The following is a 21,935-nucleotide window of genomic DNA, read 5'->3' on the forward strand; positions in this document are numbered from 1 at the left end:
GATTTGCCTCTGCAGGGTGCCCCTTATATCAGTTCTTTTGACAGACATCCATTTTAGCCAATCAGAGCTGGCTCACCTGAACTCCACGTGCGTGAGCACAGTGTTAACTATATGACACACATGAACTAACACCCTCTAGTGGTGAAACACTGTCAAAATGCCCTGAGTGAAGAGGCGGCCTTCAAGGGCTTAGAAATTAGCATATGAATCTCCTAGGTTTAGCTTTCAACTTTGAATACCAAGAGAACAAAGCAAAATTGTTGATAAAAGTAAATTGGAAAATTGTTTAAAATTACATTCTCTATCTTAATCCTGATAGTTTATTTTGGACTAGACTGTCCCTTTAAATACAAATTAAAAAAATCACAATACATCATGTCAGCCACTAGATGGCACAATAATAATTATAAACAAAACATTTAATTTCCAACTGTTCGATTAATCCACTTGCTTCTGACACTGTAGTAAACGTATCCATTTTTTTTCCGTTTTAATATATTTTTTTGTTCTTATTACCACCCCTCTTGAAATGTATTAGTGCAACAGCTGACATGTATCACACTGTTTTTTAATTTCAACATATGCCTACAGCCATTGGAGTTTTAATTTGTCACAAGTCATTTCCTTACGGCCAGATTACGAGTTTTGCGTTAGGGGCTATGTGGTGCTAACAAGCAGTTTTCTCTCACCGCTCACTTACATGCAGCGCTGGTATTACGGGTTTTTAAACTAGAAATATACAGCCCCTAAAAAATAGCCAAAGCTACCTCAAGTAAAGTGCTACCCCAACCACTTTAAAAAATGAAAGATAAAAATTACAAAAATCAGGAGCGCTAAACACAAGCAGCTATAGAGATCAAAAATATGACAATAAATAATCAAAATACCTGAAATTCCACAGAGCAAGTATTCAATAACAATATTTATTTATAAACAAGAAATAAAAATAAAAATGCTACCACCGGTGGTTAAAAGTTATACATTAAACACAGATAAAAACTTATAACATTCATTATACTGCTTAGACCAATGTTGCAAACACAAATAAGTGCCTAAACAATAGTTGCAAACACAAATGAGTGCAAATGTAGCAGCCACTGTTATATATTGATTGCGGGTAACTGTCCAGCAAAAAGGTTAAAAAACCTACAAAGATTGTCCAGTTTAAATTGCAATAAGTGACTCGTATAGTAGGACTAAGGTAGAAATTCAGCTGATATAGGAAGATTACTCTTTATATTAAACTGTACACTTCAATATTTAGAGTCCGTGACTCCTTCCCAGAATACAAAATCTTCAATGATTTCTCTGCATGTATTATGCAAGTTTACAGCTTACCCAGGGTTCCGGCACTCAGACTTTCACCTTCCAAGGTTTTACCGTTCTCAGTCTGGCTTGGCATCTAGATACGATGCCCTCCAAGATTCAGCCGCTCTCTCCTCAAGGTAGCTTGTTCCGGTTCAGGTGTCAAGATCACAGCACCTTAGTGAGCCAATGATCTTGAAAAAGGCTGTTAAGCTGAAATGTGTAGATGATTAAAGGATGATAAGCTGTGTCAAAAATCAGAGCGCTCTGATATATACTCTCATCTAACAAAGATTACTCCAAAAATCTGCATTAGAAATCACAAAGTGTTTTGGTACACACACTTTTTAATCTCAACAGAAAGAATTTACAATTCCCGGTAATCCGCTATAGCCATTGGCTCACTAAGGTCCTGTGATCTTGACACCTGAACTGGAACAAGCTATAGACGTTGCCGCCACTATAATAAACATATTAACCCCTAAACCGCCACACTCCAGCCTTGCAAACCTTAGTTTTTAAATATTATTAACCCCTAATCTGCCATCCCTAACATCGCCGCCACCTACCTACATTTATTAACCCCTAATCTGCCGCCCCCAATGTCGCCGCCACTATACTAAATGTATTAACACCCCTAACTTAAATATAATTACAATAAATCTAAATAAAAATTAATATTATTACCTAAATAATTCCTATTTAAAACTAAATACTTACCTGTAAAATAAACCCTTAGCTAGCTACAATATAACTAATAGTTACATTGTAGCTATCTTAGGGTTTATTTGTATTTATTTTAACTAGGTAGAATAGTTGCTAAATAGCTATTAACTATTTAATAACTACCTAGCTAAAATAAATACAAAAGTACCTGTAAAATGAAACCTAACCTAAGTTACACTAACACCTAACACTACACTACAATTAAATAAATGACCTAAATTAAATAAAATTAAATACAATTAGCTAAAGTACAAATAAAAACCCCCACTAAATTACAGAAAATAATAAACAAATTACAAGATATTTAAACTAATTACACCTAATCTAATAGCCGTATCAAAATAAACCCCCCCAAAAAAATAAACCTAGCCTAAACTAAACTATCAATAGCCCTTAAAAGGGCCTTTTGCGGGGCATTGCCCCAAAGTAATCAGCTCTTTTACCTGTAAAACAAATAATAAACAACCCCCCCAACAGTAAAACCCACCACCCACACAACCAACCCCCCAAATAAAAGCCTAACTAAAAAAACCTAAGCTCCCCATTGCCCTGAAAAAGGCATTTGGATGGGCATTGCCCTTAAAAGGGCAGTTAGCTCTTTTGCGGCCTAAAGCCCTAACCTAAAAATAAAACCCAACCAATACACCCTTAAAAAAACCTAACACTAACCCCCTGAAGATCGACTTACTGTTCTGAAGACCGGACATCCATTATCAAGGAAGCGGCAGAAGTCTTCATCCAACCGGGCTGAAGTCCTCAACGAAGCCGGGAGAAGTCTTCATCCAAGCCGGGCGAAGTGATCCTCCTGACGGGCAGAAGTCTTCATCCAAACGGCATCTTCAATCTTCATCCATCTGACGCGGATCGGCTCCATCTTCAAGACATCCGACGCGGAGCATTCCTTAAAGGGCCATTAAACCCAAAAATTTATTTCGCGATTCAGATAAAGAATACAATTTTAAACAACATTCCAATGTACTTCTATTATCTAATTTGGTGCAATCTTTAGATATCCTTTGTTAAAGAAATAGCAATGCACATTGGTGAGCGAATCACATGAGGCATCTATGTGCAGCCACCAATCAGAAGCTACTGAGCCTATCTAGATATGCTTTTCAGGAAAGAATATCAAGAGAATAAAGCAAATTATATAATAGAAGTAAATTAGAAAGTTGTTTAAAATTGTATTCTCTATCTGAATCATGAAAGAAAGAAATTGGGTTTAATGTACCTTTAAGGATGGATGTCCGGTCTTCAGAACAGTAAGTCGATCTTCAGGGGGTTAGTGTTAGGTTTTTTAAGGCTGGGTTTTATTTTTAGATTAGGGCTTTGGGCCACAAAAAGAGCTAACTGCCCTTTTAAGGGCAATGCCCATCCAAATGCCCTTTTCAGGGCAATGGGGAGCTTAGTTTTTTTTTAGTTAGGCTTTTATTTGGGGGGTTGGTTGTGTGGGTGGTCGGTTTTACTGTTGGGGGGGTTGTTTGTAGTTTTTTTTTTTTTACAGGTAAAAGAGCTGATTACTTTGGGGCAATGCCCCGCAAAAGGCCCTTTTAAGGGCTATTGATAGTTTAGTTTAGGCTAGGGTTTTTTTTATTTTTTTGTGGGGGGGGGGGGCTTTTTTTTATTTTGATAGGGCTATTAGATTAGGTGTAATTAGTTTAAAGATCTGTAATTTGTTTATTTTCTGTAATTTAGTGTTGTTGTTTTTTTGTGATTTAGCTAATTTAATGTAATTTATTTAATTGTATTTAATTTAGTTAATTTATTTAATTGTAGTGGTTAGGTTTTATTTTACAGGTCAATTTGTATTTATTTTAGCTAGGTAGTTATTAAATAGTTAATAACTATTTAATAACTATTCTGCCTAGTTAAAATAAATACAAACTTGCCTGTAAAATAAAAATAAACCCTAAGCTAACTACAATGTAACTATTAGTTATATTGTAGCTAGCGTAGGGTTTATTTTATAGGTAAGTATTTAGTTTTAAATAGGAATAATTTAGTTAATTATAGTAATTTTATTTAGATTTATTTAAATTATATTTAAGTTAGGGTTAGACTTAGATTTAGGGGTTAATACATTTAATATAGTGGCGGCGACGTTGGGGATGGCAGATTAGGGGTTAATAAGTATAATGTAGGTGGCAGCGATGTTAGGGGCGGCAGATTAGGGGTTAATAATATTTAACTAGTGTTTGCGAGGCGGGAGAGCGGCGGTTTAGGGGTTAACATGTTTATTATAGTGGCGGCGATGTGCGGAGCGGCAGATTAGGGGTAAAAAATTGTATTATAGTGTTTGCGATGCGGGAGGGCCTCGGTTTAGGGGTTAATAGGTAGTTTATGGGTGTTAGTGTACTTTTTAGCACTTTAGTTATGAGTTTTATGCTACAGCGTTGTAGTGTAAAACTCATAACTACTGACTTTAGAATGCGTTACGGATCTTGGAGGTAGAGGGTATAACGCTCGCTTTTTGGCCTCCCAGGACAGACTCGTAATACCAGCGCTATGGAAGTCCCATAGAACAAAGGGTTTACGAAGTTTACGTGTTTTGCGGTAAGGCCAAAAAAGTGTGCGGTGCCCCTAAACCTGCAAGACTCGTAATACCAGTGGTAGTAAAAAAGCAGCGTTAGGACCTGTTAACGCTGCTTTTTCAGGTTAACACACAACTCGTAATCTAGCCGTTTGTTAGAAGTAGCAATTAAATAATAGATATCAAAATATCTATAAAGGGGGCTCATATACAAGTTAAACATACTATGACATAAGTCTATAAAGAAAGGAAAATTAGTATTAAATATTATAGTTCAATGCAGCCAAAAAAACTAATATGGAATATCCTTATTGGGTGAAACTCCTGAGATCACTAGGGCAGCACAAATCCTGGAGCACCATCAGCTGAAATTACATGAAACACACACAAGGTGATAACATTTCCATACAACAGATTGCAATAAAAGGGGCAACTCACGATTAACAAGGCACTACCCGTAGTTTTTGTTTATCAGGCTGGATCTCAAAAATCCTCCAGCAAAAACCTCCATCTGCTTGAAAACTAGGGGAGAGTCTAGTGGTGCGAGGCAGAGCGTTCTACAAAATAGGAGCCATTCTGGAGAAGTCCTTAAAGCAAAACAGGTTGTTGACTGTAGTATTTATAGCAAATAACGAAACATAAGTTATATCGTGGCACCCATTGCTTGACAACTAAAACGTTACCCTTTTTTAAAAAAAATTTTTATATAACAATAGAAATTAAAAAAAACATTTATCTGCATATTATTCTCATGCTAATCTTTGCTTTGAGTAATCAGGTACAAATCACCAAATCTGTAATTCCAAAATTCAGAATTATTACATAATCCAGAGTTTTTTATAAAAAAAAATATTATTAAAGTTATCAAAAATTACTATTTTTTTATCACTGCCAGTAAGTCACAATCTTCTCTGCCTGCGTCTTTGGTTTAATTTTTGTTTTCTACAAAGCAAATGCTAGTCTATATTTATTTAAATAACAAATATAACATTTCTGATTACAGTACTATACTATCTTTCTTATGATACTATGTATCTAAAGTATTACAAATTATATAAAACTACCTTTAGGCTGCATGTATTAGCTTTATTATGACATGTAAATATTGCCTAAACGGCATATAATATTGTTGTTTACAATTGGAATCATTCACTCTCCAAGCTGTCTCATTTGCAAATATACAAATACCCTGAAATCCAAACCTTTTACGGTCCCAAACAATTTAACTAAAGGGTTTTTGTACCTGTATCATTCTATCCGAATTTGTTCCTAAAGGGACATTGTAATGAAAAATAAAAATGTTCAATACATACAGGTAGACAGAAATGGATATTTGCAAAACTAACAATACAAACAACGTCAGTTTGTTTATTTTTTTGTGGGGTTTTTTTTTCTTTTTTTTTTTTTTTAAGAATCAACATTTGACAATATTTTTTTTTCTTTCTTTTTTTTTCTGAATGGTCCATTGAGTTGGGCATATGTGTATGAAACAGAGCATTGTACAATTTGGTAGGGAGCGAACATTAAATAACTCTGGTATCTAGAGCATTGCTTATGACTGTCACATGCAAATGTTCTGCTTAAAAAATATATCTATAAATTAAAAAAAAAAATCTAGTATTCAAAGAAAATTAAATATGTTGAAATGATGCATTTTGGGCATAGCCAACTGGCAGGTCAATTGGTTGTTTAACATTGCATATATTTTTTAATGCCTAGGAATGCACTTCTGGAATGTGATGGAAACTTTAGAGTAATTACTGTTATTCGCGTATTTACACATCACTTCATCAAGGAATACCAGAAGGATAACATGCAGGTACTGTTAAATTTCCCATATTTGTTTTGTGTTCTGCTAACATATACTCCCCCAGTGTATCATGTTTGCAGATACTCATCATTTACATCAGTTTGCAATTATGATGTATTCTGTAGGCATAGTATGCTAACATACAAACAAAGTTTACCATTCAGACACCTTTAATGCTTTCAATTTCATCTTCATTTATAAAGTAAATGATTAAGCACGCAATTACTCAATATGATACTTTGTGATATCAATCCTATTCTAAAGTGTGCTCACTAATTATTATTAATGATCTACTTGCATACATGATGCAAGTAATATTAATGTTAGGGTTTGAAAGGATTTATGGCTTACAAGCCAGGTGTCGAATTACACACTATAATGTACTAAATAATAAATTATAATAACACTTTATTGAACATGTATGCAGAACAATCAAAGTTACTACATGATGCCAGACAAGGACATACTCATATAAAACATTTTTGGTGCAGATATACATGTGCAAAACAAATCTTTTCTTTTTAAAACAGGGAGAGTCCACAGCTGCATTCATTACTTTTGGGAAATACAGAACCTGGCCACCAAGCGGAGGCAAAGACACCCCAGCCAAACGCTTAAATACCTCCCCCACTTCCCTCATCCCTCATTGCCTTTTGTCATAGGAGGTTGGCAGAGAAGTTTCAGAAGATTACAGAATAGTTTCTTATGGAGGGTAGTACTCTTTGAGATAGAACTGAAGTTTTAAGTAGTCCTGTCAGCCTCTCAGTGAGAGCACGGATATATATTGGAGTTCTGAGATGCAGGGAGAATCTTTCTGCGAAACCATCCCGGCTCATATTAACAGCTCCTTAAGCAATCAGCGTTGATGGGTTTCGCTGTCTGCTTTCTAAACTCAAGTCCATGTCAGAAGCAACGCTACTATCTGTCAAACTTGAAGGACAGTGTTATTGTTCCACGGCATAAATTTTGGTAAAATTGTTTCATTTTCACTTTGGGAATATAATGTAATAATAGAAGACAGGGACTCAGTGGGACTCCTTTATCTTTATGGAATTAAGGGGTAATATCTCCTGAGGGGGGTTATTGAACAGTGGGGGACTTTAATAATGTTTGTTATGTGATTCTGTCTGCTTATGTGTAAAGATGTTGGTGCTCATGGCTTTTACGGAACGTACAGGTTTTTCGAGCTTCGCAGTTCTTGGGGACTGGCAAGCTTTTCCTTGGCCTGCATGTTGCACCTTGTGACCGGGTGTGGTCACGTTTTCGTTCTCCATTTACGTATTCTTGACCGAGTGTCGGTGGTGAGGGTCTGTTCTCTACTTGTCTGGGTCATAGGAAGTGGTGAGTGCCCCAGCCATTGGGGGTTTGAGGTGCCAGTTATTTTTGTCCATAATTTAGTCAGTCAAGTTATGGAGGATTCTGATTTTTCAGAGGAGAATTTCTCTGATTCAGATGCTGTTACCTGCTTAGATTGTATGGAGGCCCGGGTAATCCTGCCCAATGAATTATGTTCCGTATGTCGTAATAGAGGGCTCTCTTCTCCCACTGGGGAGAGATTAGAGACCGCTGAGCCGTCCGCCTCTGAGGATTCTGGGTCCTGCGAGGTGCGGCCCCTGGAATTTTCTGTTCCTACACAGGCAGTTGTCCCAAATACTGTTACCCCTTCTCTGGAAGAAGGCTTATTTCCACCAGAGGTTGCTGCACGGTTGCGCATGGCCATATCTTTGGTGTTGGTGCACTTACATCTTCCTGATTGCAAGAGAATAGCTTATCCGTGTCCTCCTAACCAGGGGGCGTCAGATGAGACGGGTTTTTCCTCTGGGGGAGCAGTTCCCTCTGAGACTTCAGGGGTTCAGCTTTCAGGATCAGGGCCTTCAGATGCCCTGCTGGAGGTGAGTTTTGCCTTTAGATTCAGACTGACGCTCCTGTATGTACTGCTGAGGCATGTGTTGGAGACTTTGGAGGATTTCAGTTCTCCTGATCCTCAGTCTTCTTAATTGGATGGCGAACAGCACTAGACGAATGGAGGGATGGAAATCCTACTCCTGATGTTCGTTTGTTTATCTAATCCCAGTTCTCAGCTCTTGAGTAATCAGATCTGACAGGCTGGCCCTGTTAGTGTTCCCATTCCTTTTTGGCGTTCACCTGCGGGTGCTACCTACTTTCTTTTAATCCGGTTAGGATGTGTTTTATTTCTTTTATTTCCGGGGCACGAGACTGTTGTAGACTTTTCCTTTTAGGAAAATGTTTCTTCTTTGGGATTTATATACTAGCGATTGTATGGTCGTGATAGTTGTTGCTTCCGACGGAAGGTCAAAAAATAAATAAATAAGAGACTATGTTTAAGCCTCAGAGCTTATTTGTCTATTGTTTGTCGTTTTATTCAGTCTAGCCCTGCTAGGGTTTTGAACTTTCAGTTGGCCCTTGAACAGTTCGTCGTACCCTGGACATCAGGCTGGTCCTGGTTGGGTATTAGTTCACTTTGTTCTTTGGAGGTTTATATCAGATATGTTGTATCCTTGACAACAGGCTGGTCCTGTTTGGGTACTAAGTTTGCTTACTTCTTGTTAAGAGGTTGTTTTCTTGTTCCTACAAGCTATAGGAGGCCCTTCTATCCTAGATATCAGGCTGGTCCTAGTTTATTTCATCTTGGTGGGTCGTCCGATGTTTGGTTCGTACGCCATACTAAGCGTTTGTGCCTGCATAACTCGCATGGTTAGCTGGGATTACGAATTCCTGCTATGGCAGTATATTTGTAGCTCCTGAGGTCCTTCGGACAGGAGCTAGAGTCCTTCCTTCTGAGGGTCGGGGAATCAGATGACTGCATGGAGATCTTCAGTGTAGGTGGTGATTAATTTCTCGATCGGTGCTTAATTGTGGATTGCATTGTCCTATTTTGGTTCAGATCTCCTTCGCCAGTGCTTCTCTGCTCTTTTTCGAGGATTGCTGTATTTTTCACTTCCCCTTTCCTTTTGGGGTAGGACATTCTAGTTGAGGAGACCAGGTTCTTAGGGACCGTTTTCTTTGCAGTATTCTCTTTTTTTATCCTATATTCTAGGATATCTGGGTGATTGTTATGCCGTCTCTCTTGCCGTCGCCTGATAGCAGATTTAGGATGCTCGTTCATTCATTAATTCCTTGAGCTGTAGTTTCCGGGGTTGATCCAGACTGGATCTTTAGAGACTGTCATATTCTTTCAAACAGGGATTAATCATTAAGGTTTGAGTTCTGATCTCTTGCAGGTCCTACCTTTGTCTTCAGAATTTGTGAGTGTTATCCTAGAACCCTTGGGGCTGAGTGGACAGTCACTGGGATACTTCTTTAGAGATCAGAGTTCAAGCTCTTGTGCATTTTCATTTCCAAGAGGTGTAACTTTGTGGTTGCTCTACAAGGTTTCTTGGTTTTGATCCGGCTCCTGGTTCTGGGTGTCCGTTTTTTAACCTAGTCCTTGTCTTTGTCTTGGCATTTGGGTTAATCTGTTTTTCTGATTTTCAGAATCTTTGGATCTTTCTGGCGTCCAGTAGCAGGCTTGGTTTTCCGGTCCTAGGGAAATCTCCTGGTTCATACTGGGGCGGTTCTCTTTCTCTCTTCTGGAAAAGTGGAGGATGTTTTTTCTGGGAATTTTTCTACTGGAGTATTCCTAGGTTTCTTCGTTTTCCTTCTATTTTGGAGGATCTGTTCTACGCCTATCCAGTTGACTCCTCCTGAGGTGGTTTTCCTCTTCTGTCTCTAGGAGACCTGTGGGTCAAGGGTTTCTCTTGTCTGAGTGTACCCTCCCTTCAGGTTTCTGAGGGGATATGAGGATAGGTACCCTGGTTTCTTTTTCCTTAAGAAATTGTAGCTGGAAATTCATTATTTATCTCCGGGCCTTGTCGATACTGGGATTTTTTAATCTCTCTTGTCCTTTGGGGACCTTGCCAGTCGCTTCTTTGATAGGACAGTTCGATCGGCGTAGGGGTCAGGAATTCTGACTGCTCTGTTTGGGCATTGACCACGTATCATGAACCTTGAGTGCTCCTTCCTTAAGTTGGGAGGCCTTGCAGTTGGTTCGGGAACCTTGCCTTAGCGGGTAGCTGGTTCTTCATTTTGGTCAGGCTGTTGTCCTCCCTTACCCAATTTTCTAGTAGGTGGGGGAATTGGTCCGCCCTGCTTTCTGTGTTTTTTCTGACCTACGGGTGTTTAGTTTCTCTGTGCTAAATAGCTGTCTGTGGTAAGGTAGTTTTGTTCTACCTTTTGTCCTTCTGGGACTTCGGTTCTGGTTAAGGCTTTACATTGGTTCCTTTTGGATTCATGTAGGAGGTGGTTTGAAATGTATTCCTTTCTTTGCTCTCCTCCGTCGGTAGAATATTCTCTACGGGGCTTTGTCCTCTTGCTGCCTGGTAGTCCGCTCCTTTTTGAGTTATGCTAGCGGCATCTCCCTCTGTTTTGTCCTTGAGTCTTCGGGGATTGTTTCTGGAGGTTCTCTCGGACCTTCTTATCTGATTCTTCCTTTCTTTTTAGTTAGGGAGCATGATGTGGTGTGGGGAGTTTATTTCCCTTGCCATTGATCATGAAGAGGGTTTAATTTTTGGGTGTTTCTAGACAGTGGGACTTTTGTCTCCTCAGAGGCTTTTGTGCTCAGTGGAGTCCAGAATTTATGAGTGGTCTCTAATAGGGATCCTTATGGTTCTAATTGATGGGCAGTTACCTTGTCCTCTTTTTATTTTTGTTCCTTCTGCTTCTGTTGAAGTAGTTTTTTTATCGGGAGTTTGGGTTGTGACAGGCTGTGGTGCCATCAGAATGGGCCGCATTTTTGTTCCCGCCCGCTTGCATTCAGTGTCCTCTATAAGCTTGGGTATTGATTTCCCAAAAGTAATGAATGCAGCTGTGGACTCTCCCCGTTTTAAGAAGAAAAACTTACCAGATAATTTTCTTTTCTTCTGTACAGAAAGAGTCCACAGCTCCCCGCCCGTTATTTTTCTGTGGGCGGCCTTAGATTATTTTTTATTCGTTCTTCTGGCACCCTTTTCACCCTGATATTTCTCCTACTGTTCCTTGTTCCCTTGGCAGAATGATAAGGGGATGGGGGAAGTGGGGGAGGTATTTAAGCCTTTGGCTGGGGTGTCTTTGCCTCCTCCTGGTGGCCAGGTTCTGTATTTCCCAAAAGTAATGAATGCAGCTGTGGACTCTCCCCGTACAGAAGAAAAGAAAATTATCTGGTAAGCATAATTTAAGTTTTTTCGTTACCTTGAGGCCACATTTTCACTGGTCTTGAGAAATCACATGGTAGATCAGCTGTAGATGATGGCCTAAGCTTTGGACACACTGCTGGAACCCATACAAAGACGTTAAACACAATGTTATAGTAGTGAGCTCAAGAGCATCGCTGCAATGCCCTCCTGAGCTGGACATGGCTGGTGAGCCTGTTACAAGTAGTATATGTCCATAGACACCGCTCACCACCCATGTTCAGCTTTGGAGCAGAAGTTCTTACCACTCTTCAGCTGACTTTGCTTTTATCCTTTTGAGGTAATGCTTGTAATGCTTGTGCCCCACAACCAGGATGCTAGTGTTATGTTTAAATTTGATAGTTTTCTTAATTTTAAAATCATACTGCTAAGATTACAAGTTTTGCGGTAAGAGCGGTGCGGTACTAACTTGCAAGTTATTGTCACCGCTCACTTACCTACAGCGCTGGTATTACAGGTTTTCATAAACCCGGCCTTAACAGGCAAAAAGTGAGCGTAGAGCAAAATTGTGCTCCATACCGCACTCCAATACCAGCACTGCTTAAGGCAGCGGTGAGCTGGTTTTATGTGCTTGTGCACGATTTCCCCATAGACATCAATGGGGAGAGCCGACTGAAAAAAAGTCTAACACCTGCAAAAAAAGCAGCGTAAAGCTCCGTAACGCATCCCCATTGATTCCTATGGGGAAACAAATTTTATGTTTACACCTAACACCCTAACATAAACCCCGAGCCTAAACACCCCTATTCTTACACTTATTAACCCCTAATCTGCCGCCCCCGACATTGCCGACATTTACATTATACTTATTAACCCCTAATCTGCCGCTCCGGACATTACCACCACTATAAGAAAAACATATTAACCCCTAAACCGCCGCACTCCCGCCTCGCAAACACTAGTTACATATTACTAACCCCTAATCTGCTGTCCCTAACATTACCGCAACCTACATTACAGTTATTAACCCCTAATCTGTCACCCCCAACGTCGCCGCCACTATACTAAAGTTATTAACCCCTAAACCTAAGTCTAACCCTAACACCCCCTAACTTAAATATAATTAAAATAAATCTAAATAAAAATTACTATCATTACCTAAATAATTCCTATTTTAAACTAAATACTGACCTGTAAAATAAACCCTAAGCTAGCTACAATATAACTAATAGTTACATTGTAGCTAGCTTAGGGTTTATTTTTATTTCTTTTGCAAGATGTACCGAGTCCACGGATTCATCCTAACTTGTGGGATATTGTCCTTCCTGACAGGAAGTAGCAAAGAGAGCACCACAGCAGAGCTGTCTATATAGCTACCCCCTTAACTCCACCCCCCAGTCATTCTCTTTGCTGGCTCTAAGCAGGAAGGGTAAAGAGAAGAGGTGTTAAACTGTTAGTTTTATTTTATCTTCAATCAAGTGTTTTGTTATTTTTAAACGGTACCGGTGTTGTACTATTTACTCTCAGGCAGGACATAGATGAAGATTTCTGCCTGGAGGATGATGATCTTAGCATTTGTAACTAAGGTCCACTGCTGTTCCCACAGAAGCTGAGGAGTACAGGAAAACTTCAGTGTGAGGAACAGTTTCTTGCTATACAGCAATGAGGTATGTTCAGTCATATTTTCTGCAGAGACTGTGTTAACTCAGAAAGGCTGACAGTGTCCCCATTAGGGGAAGGGTAAGCAGTAATCCTAGTGTTATCAGAGGTTTTTACTAGCTTGCATAAAGGGTTAATTTTTTGTGGGCACTCAGTTTGTTATGTGAATTTGGGACAAACATTTTTGTGTCTGGGAGTAACGTTTTCTGTTTTATGGGACATTTGCTTGAGGGTTCTTTGGGGTTGTTTATAACCCACATGGCTTTCAGGCAGGGTTTGTTAGTTTTGTGTAGGCCCCAGCAACATCGAGTGAGGTGGGTGGGGCCTACATTTACAAGCAGCAAGCAACTTCTCCTGAGGTCCTGATAGTCTTCTGAGGGACTAATTGAAGCTTTAAACCCCATATTATTGATTCCTAAGGGCAGGTAGGGCCACAGCAGAGCTGTGGCAAGGTACTTTAGGGAGTTTTAACCGGTTTTAGACAATTATCAATCCGTTTTTTTTCATTTGGGGGGTCTATTGCTTTTTTACTTGTGGTGCAATCCTTCTAAAGCTTTCTGAATTTTTGAAGCAATTTTAACCTGTTTTGCAGTTTGTGTATGCCTTCTTTTTCTCTTAAAGGTACATTACCGTTTTTGCAAATTGTGTTTTTTTCATTAAATAAAGTGTTTTCCAAGCTTGCTTTCTTCATTACTAGCCTGTTAAACATGTCTGACACTGAGGAAACTCATTGTTCAATTTGTTTAGAAGCCATTGTGGAACCCCCTCTAAGAATGTGTCCCAATTGTACTGATATGTCTATAAATTGCAAACAGCATATTTGGCATTAAATAATTCTCAGACAGAAGGAAATCAGGTTTCGCCATCTAGTTCTCCCCAAGTGTCACAACCAGTTACGCCCGCACAAGAGACGCCAAGTACTTCTAGTGCGTCTAATTCTTTCACCTTGCAAGATATGGCTTCAGTTATGAATACTACCCTCACAGAGGTTTTATCTAAACTGCTAGGGTTGCAAGGGAAGCGCAGTAGCTCTGGGTTAAGAACAAATGCTGAGCCTTCTGACGCTTTAGTAGCCGTATCCGATATTCCCTCACAATGTTCTGAGGTAGGGATGAGGGATTTTCTGTCTGAGGGAGAGATTTCTGATTCGGGAAAGATGTTCCCTCAGACAGATTCAGATATGACGGCATTTAAATTTAAGCTAGAGCACCTCCGTTTATTGCTCAGGGAGGTTTTAGCTACTCTGGATGATTGTGACCCTATTGTCGTTCCAGAGAAATTGTGTAAAATGGACAAATATTTAGAGGTTCCTGTTTACACTGATGTTTTTCCAGTCCCTAAGAGGATTTCGGACATTGTTACTAAGGAGTGGGATAGACCAGGTATTCTGTTCGCTCCCCCTCCTGTTTTTAAGAAAATGTTCCCCATTTCTGACACCATAAAGAACTCATGGCAGACTGTCCCTAAGGTGGAGGGAGCTATTTCTACTCTGGCTAAGCGTACAACTATACTATTAAATACAGTTGTGCTGTCATTGATCCTATGGATAAAAAGTTAGAGGGTCTCCTAAAGAAAATTTTTATTCATCAGGTTTCAGTCGGACAACATCACGACTGTAGCTTATATCAATCATCAGGGGGGATCAAGGAGTTCCTTGGCGATGATAGAAGTTTCCAGGATAATCCGATGGGCAGAGACTCACTCTTGCCATCTATCAGCGATCTATATCCCAGGGGTGGAGAACTGGGAGGCAGATTTTCTAAGTCGTCAGACTTTTCATCCAGGGAGTGGGAGCTCCTTCCGGAGGTGTTTGCTCAACTGGTTCAGCTATGGGGCACACCAGAATTGGATCTGATGGTGTCTCGTCAGAACGCCAAACTTCCTCATTACGGATCCAGGTCAAGGGATCCTCAGGCAGTACTGATAGATGCTCTAGCAGTACCCTGGTCATTCAACCTGGCTTATGTGTTTCCACCATTCCCTCTCCTTCCGCGTCTGATTGCCAGAATCAAACAGGAGAGAGCTTCGGTGATTTTGATAGTGCCTGCGTGGCCACGCAGGACTTGGTATGCAGACCTGGTGGACATGTCATCTCTGCCACCATGGACTCTGCCACTGAGACGGGACATTTTGATTCAAGGTCCATTCAAGCATCCAAATCTAATTTCTCTGCAACTGACTGCTTGGAGATTGAACGCTTGATTTTATCAAAGGGGGGTTTCTCTGAGTCGGTCATAGATACCTTGATTCAGGCTCGAAAGCCTGTCACCAGAAAGATCTATCATAAGATATGGTGTAAATATCTTTTTTGGTGTGAATCCAAAGGCTACTCATGGAGTTGTCTTTTCTCCAAGAAGGATTGGAGAAAGGATTGTCCACTAGTTCCTTAAAGGGACAGATATCTGCTTTGTCTGTTCTGTTTCACAAGCGTCTGGCAGATGTCCCAGACGTTCGGGCTTTTTGTCAGGCTTTAGTTAGAATTAAGCCTGTGTTTAAACCTGTTGCTCCGCCATGGAGTCTCAATTTAGTTCTTAAAGTTCTTCAATTGGTTCTGTTTGAACCCATGCATTCCATAGATATTAAGCTTCTATCTTGGAAAGTTCTGTTTCTAGTTGCTATCTCTTCAGCTTGAAGAGTTTCTGAACTATCTGCATTACAATGTGACTCGCCTTATCTTGTTTTCCATACTGATAAGGTGGTTTTGCGTACCAAACCTGGGTTCCTCCATAAGGTTGTTTCTAACAGGAATATCAATCAGGAAAATGTTGTTCCTTCTCTGTGTCCTAATCCTCCTTCTAAGAAGGACCGTCTGTTGCACAACTTGGACGTGGTTCGTGTCTTGAAGTTTTATTTGCAGGCAATCAAAGATTTTCGCCAATCATCTTCTTTGTTTGTTGTCTATGCTGGAAAGCGTAGAGGTCAAAAGGCTACGGCTACCTCTCTTTCCTTTTGGCTGAATAGCATCATCCGTTTGGCTTATGAGACTGCTGGACAGCAGCCTCCTGAAAGTATTACAGCTCACTCCACTAGAGCGGTGGCTTCCACATGGGCTTTTAAAAATGATGCTTCTGTTGAACAGATTTGTAAGGCTGCGACTTGGTCTTCGCTTCATACCTTTTCCAAATTTTCCAAATTTGATACTTTTGCTTCTTCGGAGGCTATTTTTGGGAGAAAGGTTTTGCAAGCAGTGGTGCCTTCCGTTTAGGTTCCTGTCTTGTCCCTCCCTTCATCCGTGTCCTAAAGCTTTGGTATTGGTATCCCACAAGTTAGGATGAATCCGTGGACTCGGTATATCTTGCAAAAGAAAACAGAATTTATGCTTACCTGATAAATTTCTTTCTTTTGCGATGTACCGAGTCCACGGCCCGCCCTGTCTATTCAAGACAGATAGTATTTTTTATGTAAACTTCAGTCACCTCTGCACCTTATAGTTTCTCCTTTTCTTCCTTGGCCTTCGGTCGAATGACTGGGGGGTGGAGTTAAGGGGGGAGCTATATAGACAGCTCTGCTGTGGTGCTCTCTTTGCTACTTCCAGTCAGGAAGGACAATATCCCACAAATTAGGATCAATCCGTGGACTCGGTACCTTGCAAAAGAAAGAAATTTATCAGGTAAGCATAAATTCTGTTTTTACAGGCAAGTTTGTATTTATTTTAGCTAGGTAGAATAGTTACTAAATAGTTATTAACTATTTACTAACTACCTAGCTAAAATAAATTAAAATTAACCTGTAAAATAAAACCTAACCCGAGTTACACTAACACCTAACCTTACATTACAATTAAATAAATTACCTAAATAAACTAGAATTACCTAAATTACAAAAAAAACAAACACTAAATTACACAAAATAAAAAGACATGATCAGATATTTAAACTAATTACACCTAATTTAATAGCCCTATCAACATAAAAAGCCCCTCCAAAATTAAAAAAACCCTAGCCTAAACTAATCTACCAATAGCCCTTAAAAGGGACTTTTGCGGGTCATTGCCCCAAAGAAATCAGCTCTTTTACCTGTAAAAAAAAAATACAAACACCCGCAACAGTAAAACCCACCACCCACACAACCAGCCCCCCAAATAAAATCCTAACTAAAAAAAACTAAGCTCCCCATTGTCCTGAAAAGCTCATTTGGATGGACATTGCCCTTAAAAGGGCTTTTAGCTCTTTTTTATTGCCCAAACCCTAACCTAAAAAAACCCTCTATCAGCCAATTGGAATTCAAGGGACGCCATCTTGGATGACATCATTTAAAGGAACCTTCATTTGTCGGTAGTCATCGGAAAGAAGAGGATGCTCCGCGCCGGATGTCTTGAAGATGGAGCCGCTCCACGTCGGAAGGATGAAGATAGAAGTTTTTTGGGGATGAACTTTTTTGGGGATGAAGACTTTTTCCCGTCTGGAGGACCACTTCTACCGGATTGGATAAGGACTACTCCCGGCTTCGTTGAGGACTTCTTGCCGCTTGGATGAAGACTTCTCCCGGGTTCGTTGAGGATGGATGTCCGGTCTTCAAAACTGTGAGTGGATCTTCGGGGGTTAGTGTTAGGTTTTTTTAAGGGTTTATTGGGTGGGTTTTATTTTTAGGTTAGGGTTTCGGGACTGAAAAAGAGCAATGCCCATCCAAATGCCCTTTTCAGGGCAATGGGGAGCTTAGGTTTTTTTAGTTAGGATTTTATTTGGGGGGTTGGTTGTGTGGGTGGTGGGTTTTACTGTTGGGGGTTTTTTGTATTTTATTTTACAGGTAAAAGAGCTGATTTCTTTGGGGCAATGTCCAGCAAAAGGTATGTTTTAAGGGCTATTGGTAGTTTAGTTTAGGCTAGGGTTTTTTTTATTTGGGGTGGGCTTTTTTATTTTGATAGGGCTATTAGATTAGTTGTAATTAGTTTAAATATCTGATAATGTCATTTTTATTTTGTGTAATTTAGTGTTTGTTTTTTTTTGTAATTTAGGTAATTTTATTTTATTTAGGTAATTTATTTAATTGTAGTGTAAGGTTAGGTGTTAGTGTAACTCAGGTTAGGTTTTATTTTACAGGTAAATTTGAATTTATTTTAGCTAGGTAGTTAGTAAATAGTTAATAACTATTTAGTAACTATTTTACCTAGTTAAAATAAACACAAACTTGAGCCTGGGCCAAGATTTGTAGACTCTGGGGTGTACAGCGATCGACTAGTAAATATCTCCCAATACAAGGCAACTTGGACTTCCTCCCGGGGTATACCACGCAGGCATTCCAGACATGGCAACGATTGCGACTTACACGACTTCACCAACTTTTTCGCCCCCTGACTTTAGAAGTATTGCCCTTTCAGGACCTACAATCACGTTACAACCTACCGCACACACACAGGATCGCATACTTCCAATGCAGACACTACATATCCACCTTAATCTCTAAGGGACTGTTACCCACAGAATCTTCTAATCTAGACAGGCTTTGTGCTCTGGCGAAGTTAGGTTCTTTTAGGTTATCACACACATACAATTTACTGATTCGCCACTTTGAGGACTCCATGCTTCATGGACTAGCATCAAAGTGGTCTCAATTTGGGGAGTTAGAGGTGGACTCATCAGTGATCGCTATGAGCTTCGAGAGGGCACACCAAAGTACTATTTCCGCGAAATTGAGGGAATCACATCTGAAATTTCTACATCAAGCCTACATCACTCCTGGCTTATGGGCTAAATTGGTTCAGGGGGCTCCCAATTCATGTAACAAATGTTGCCTTGGTTCTCCTGATTGGGTCCACCTACTTTGGGGTTGCCCCAAAATACAAAAATTCTGGCAAAAAATCTCGTACTGGCTGACCAAATTAACTAAACAAACCGTGTCCCTCTCGGCGCAGCATGTGATCTTTTTGACACCCAGAGACCTGACATACAAGCATGACATTTTCTTAACTACAATTCTTATGCTAGCTAAACAGACTATTTTGAAAGAGTGGGCGGGGAGCCAAACCCTGCCTTTTCAGCAACTGCTTAAAACAATACACAATCAGATGTTGATTGAACAGGCAGATACTAGAGGTGATCCTGAGAAAAGGATAAAAAGATTTCTCCTTAAATGGGAGGTTTATTTGTTACATTTGCCGGATATAGTAAGAGATAGGGTTCTCCTTCCCTTTAAGAATAGTCAGTATGTTCTCAACGAAAATCTCAGGGGCAGGTGGTGTCTGTCCTCAGATCGGGCCCATGAGTGATCTGCCTGTTGGAGGGGGGGGACCTGGAGCCGCTCTGGGTAAGTACGAATGTTGTATGTCTTCCTCTTATCTTTCCCTCCTTTCTCTCTTCCTTTATATGTTACCTTCTTTCTTTTTCTTTTCTTCTTTTTTTTTTTCTCTTTTTCTTTTCTTTTTCTTTCTTTCTCAGCTGTTCTCAGCTGTTGAGTTTCTTCTCTGTTTGTTTGCAAAAAATGTTATTGGAAAAAACTGAATCTCTGGACATGCATGGAGATTTCATTTCTCCTTTACCTTTTACAATATGCTCTGTAAAATTGTTTTATTCTACAAATGATCACTTTGTTATATCCACATCATTGTGACTGTACTCGCCATGTATGTCTTGGATTCTTGTTTATAAATAAAGTTTTAAAAAAAAAAAAAAAAAATAAACACAAACTTGCCTGTAAAATAAAAATAAACCCTAACGGCTAGATTTAGAGTTCTGCGGCCAAAGGGGTGCGTTAGCTACGCATGCTTTTTTCCCCCCGCACCTTTTAAATACCGCTGGTATTTAGAGTTCACAGAATGGCTGCGTTAGGCTCCCAAAAAGGTAGCGTAGAGCATATTTACCGCCACTGCAACTCTAAATACCAACGTTGCTTACGGACGCGGCCAGCTTAAAAAACGTGCTCGTGCACGATTCCCCCATAGAAAACAATGGGGCAGTTTGAGCTGAAAAAAAACCTAACACCTGCAAAAAAGCAGCGTTCAGCTCCTAACGCAGCCCCATTGTTTCCTATGGGGAAACACTTCCTAAGTCTGCACCTAACACGAACCCCGAGTCTAAACACCGCTAACCTTACACTTATAAACCCTTAATCTGCCGTCCCCGCTATCGCTGACCCCTGCATATTATTATTAACCCCTAATCTGCCGCTCTGTACACCGCCGCAACCTACATTATACCTATGTACCCCTAATCTGCTGCCCCTAACACCGCCGACCCCTATATTATATTTATTAACCCCTAATCTGCCGCCCCCAACGTCGCCTCCACCTACCTACAATAATTAACCCCTAATCTGCCGACCGGATCTCACCACTACTATAATAAATGTATTAACCCCTAATCCGCCTCACTCCCGCCTCAATAACGCTATAAGAAATATTATTAACCCCTAATCTGTCCTCTCTAACATCGCCGACTCCTAACTTCACTTATTAACCCCTAATCTGCCGACCGGAACTCACCTCTACTATAATAAATGTATTAACCCCTAAAGCTAAGTCTAACCCTAACACTAACACCCCCCTAATTTAAATATAATTTAAATATAACGAAATAAATTAACTATTATTAAATAAATTAATCCTATTTAAAGCTAAATACTTACCTGTAAAATAAACCCTAATATAGCTACAATATAAATTATAATTGTAGCTATTTTAGGATTAATATTTATTTTACAGGCAACTTTGTAATTATTTTAACCGGGTACAATAGCTATTAAATAGTTAATAACTATTTAATAGTTACCTAGTTAAAATAATTACAAAATTACCTGTAAAATAAATCCTAACCTAAGTTACAATTAAACCTAACACTACACTATCAATAAATAAATTAAATTAAATACCTACAATTACCTACAATTAAACCTACCACTACACTATCAATAAATTAATTAAATACAATACCTACAAATAAATACATTTAAATAAACTAACTAAAGTACAAAAAATAAAAAAGAACTAAGTTACAAAAAATAAAAAAATATTTACAAACATTAGAAAAATATTACAACAATTTTAAACTAATTACACCTACTCTAAGCCCCCTAATAAAATAACAAAGACCCCCAAAATAAAAAAATGCCCTACCCTATTCTAAATTAAAAAAGTTCAAAGCTCTTTTACCTTACCAGCCCTTAAAAGGACCTTTTGTGGGGCATGCCCCAAAGAATTCAGCTCTTTTTTTTACAACCCACCACCCACATACCCCTAATCTAACCCAAACCCCCCTTAAATAAACCTAACACTAAGCCCCTGAAGATCATCCTACCTTATCTTCACCACGCCGGGTTCACCGATCGATCCAGAAGAGCTCCTCCGATGTCTTGATCCAAGCCCAAGCGGGGGGCTGAAGATGTCCATGATCCGACTGAAGTCTTCATCCAAGTGGGAGCTGAAGAGGTCCATGATCGGGCTGAAGTCTTCTATCAAGCGGCATCTTCAATCTTCTTTCTTCCGGATCCATGTTCATCCCGCCGACGCGGAACATCCATCTTCACCGAAGACTTCCCGACGAATGACGGTTCCTTTAAGGGACGTCATCCAAGATGGCGTCCCTCGAATTCCGATTGGCTGATAGGATTCTATCAGCCAATCGGAATTAAGGTAGGAAAATTCTGATTGGCTGATGGAATCAGCCAATCAGAATCAAGTTCAATCCGATTGGCTGATCCGATCAGCCAATCAGTTTGAGCTTGCATTCTATTGGCTGTTCCGATCAGAGTGGCAGCGGTGTGGGGGGGCCTCGGTTTAGGGGTACATAGGTAGTTTATGGGTGTT

General features: G+C 39.7%; 1 protein-coding gene across 2 annotated transcripts in view; it reads left to right on the forward strand.

Moving 5' to 3' along the window:
- FANCC (FA complementation group C) overlaps window positions 1–21,935 on the forward strand; it is a 1,120,322-nt gene that overhangs the window by 798,498 nt on the left and 299,889 nt on the right. For both annotated transcript variants that reach the window (XM_053702420.1, XM_053702421.1), the window contains one exon: window positions 6,281–6,380. In XM_053702420.1, coding sequence (XP_053558395.1) covers window positions 6,281–6,380 — 100 coding nt within the window. The remainder of the gene's footprint in view (window positions 1–6,280; window positions 6,381–21,935) is intronic.

This window comes from Bombina bombina, chromosome 2 (genome assembly GCF_027579735.1).
Source record: "Bombina bombina isolate aBomBom1 chromosome 2, aBomBom1.pri, whole genome shotgun sequence".
Classification (NCBI taxonomy): domain Eukaryota; kingdom Metazoa; phylum Chordata; class Amphibia; order Anura; family Bombinatoridae; genus Bombina; species Bombina bombina.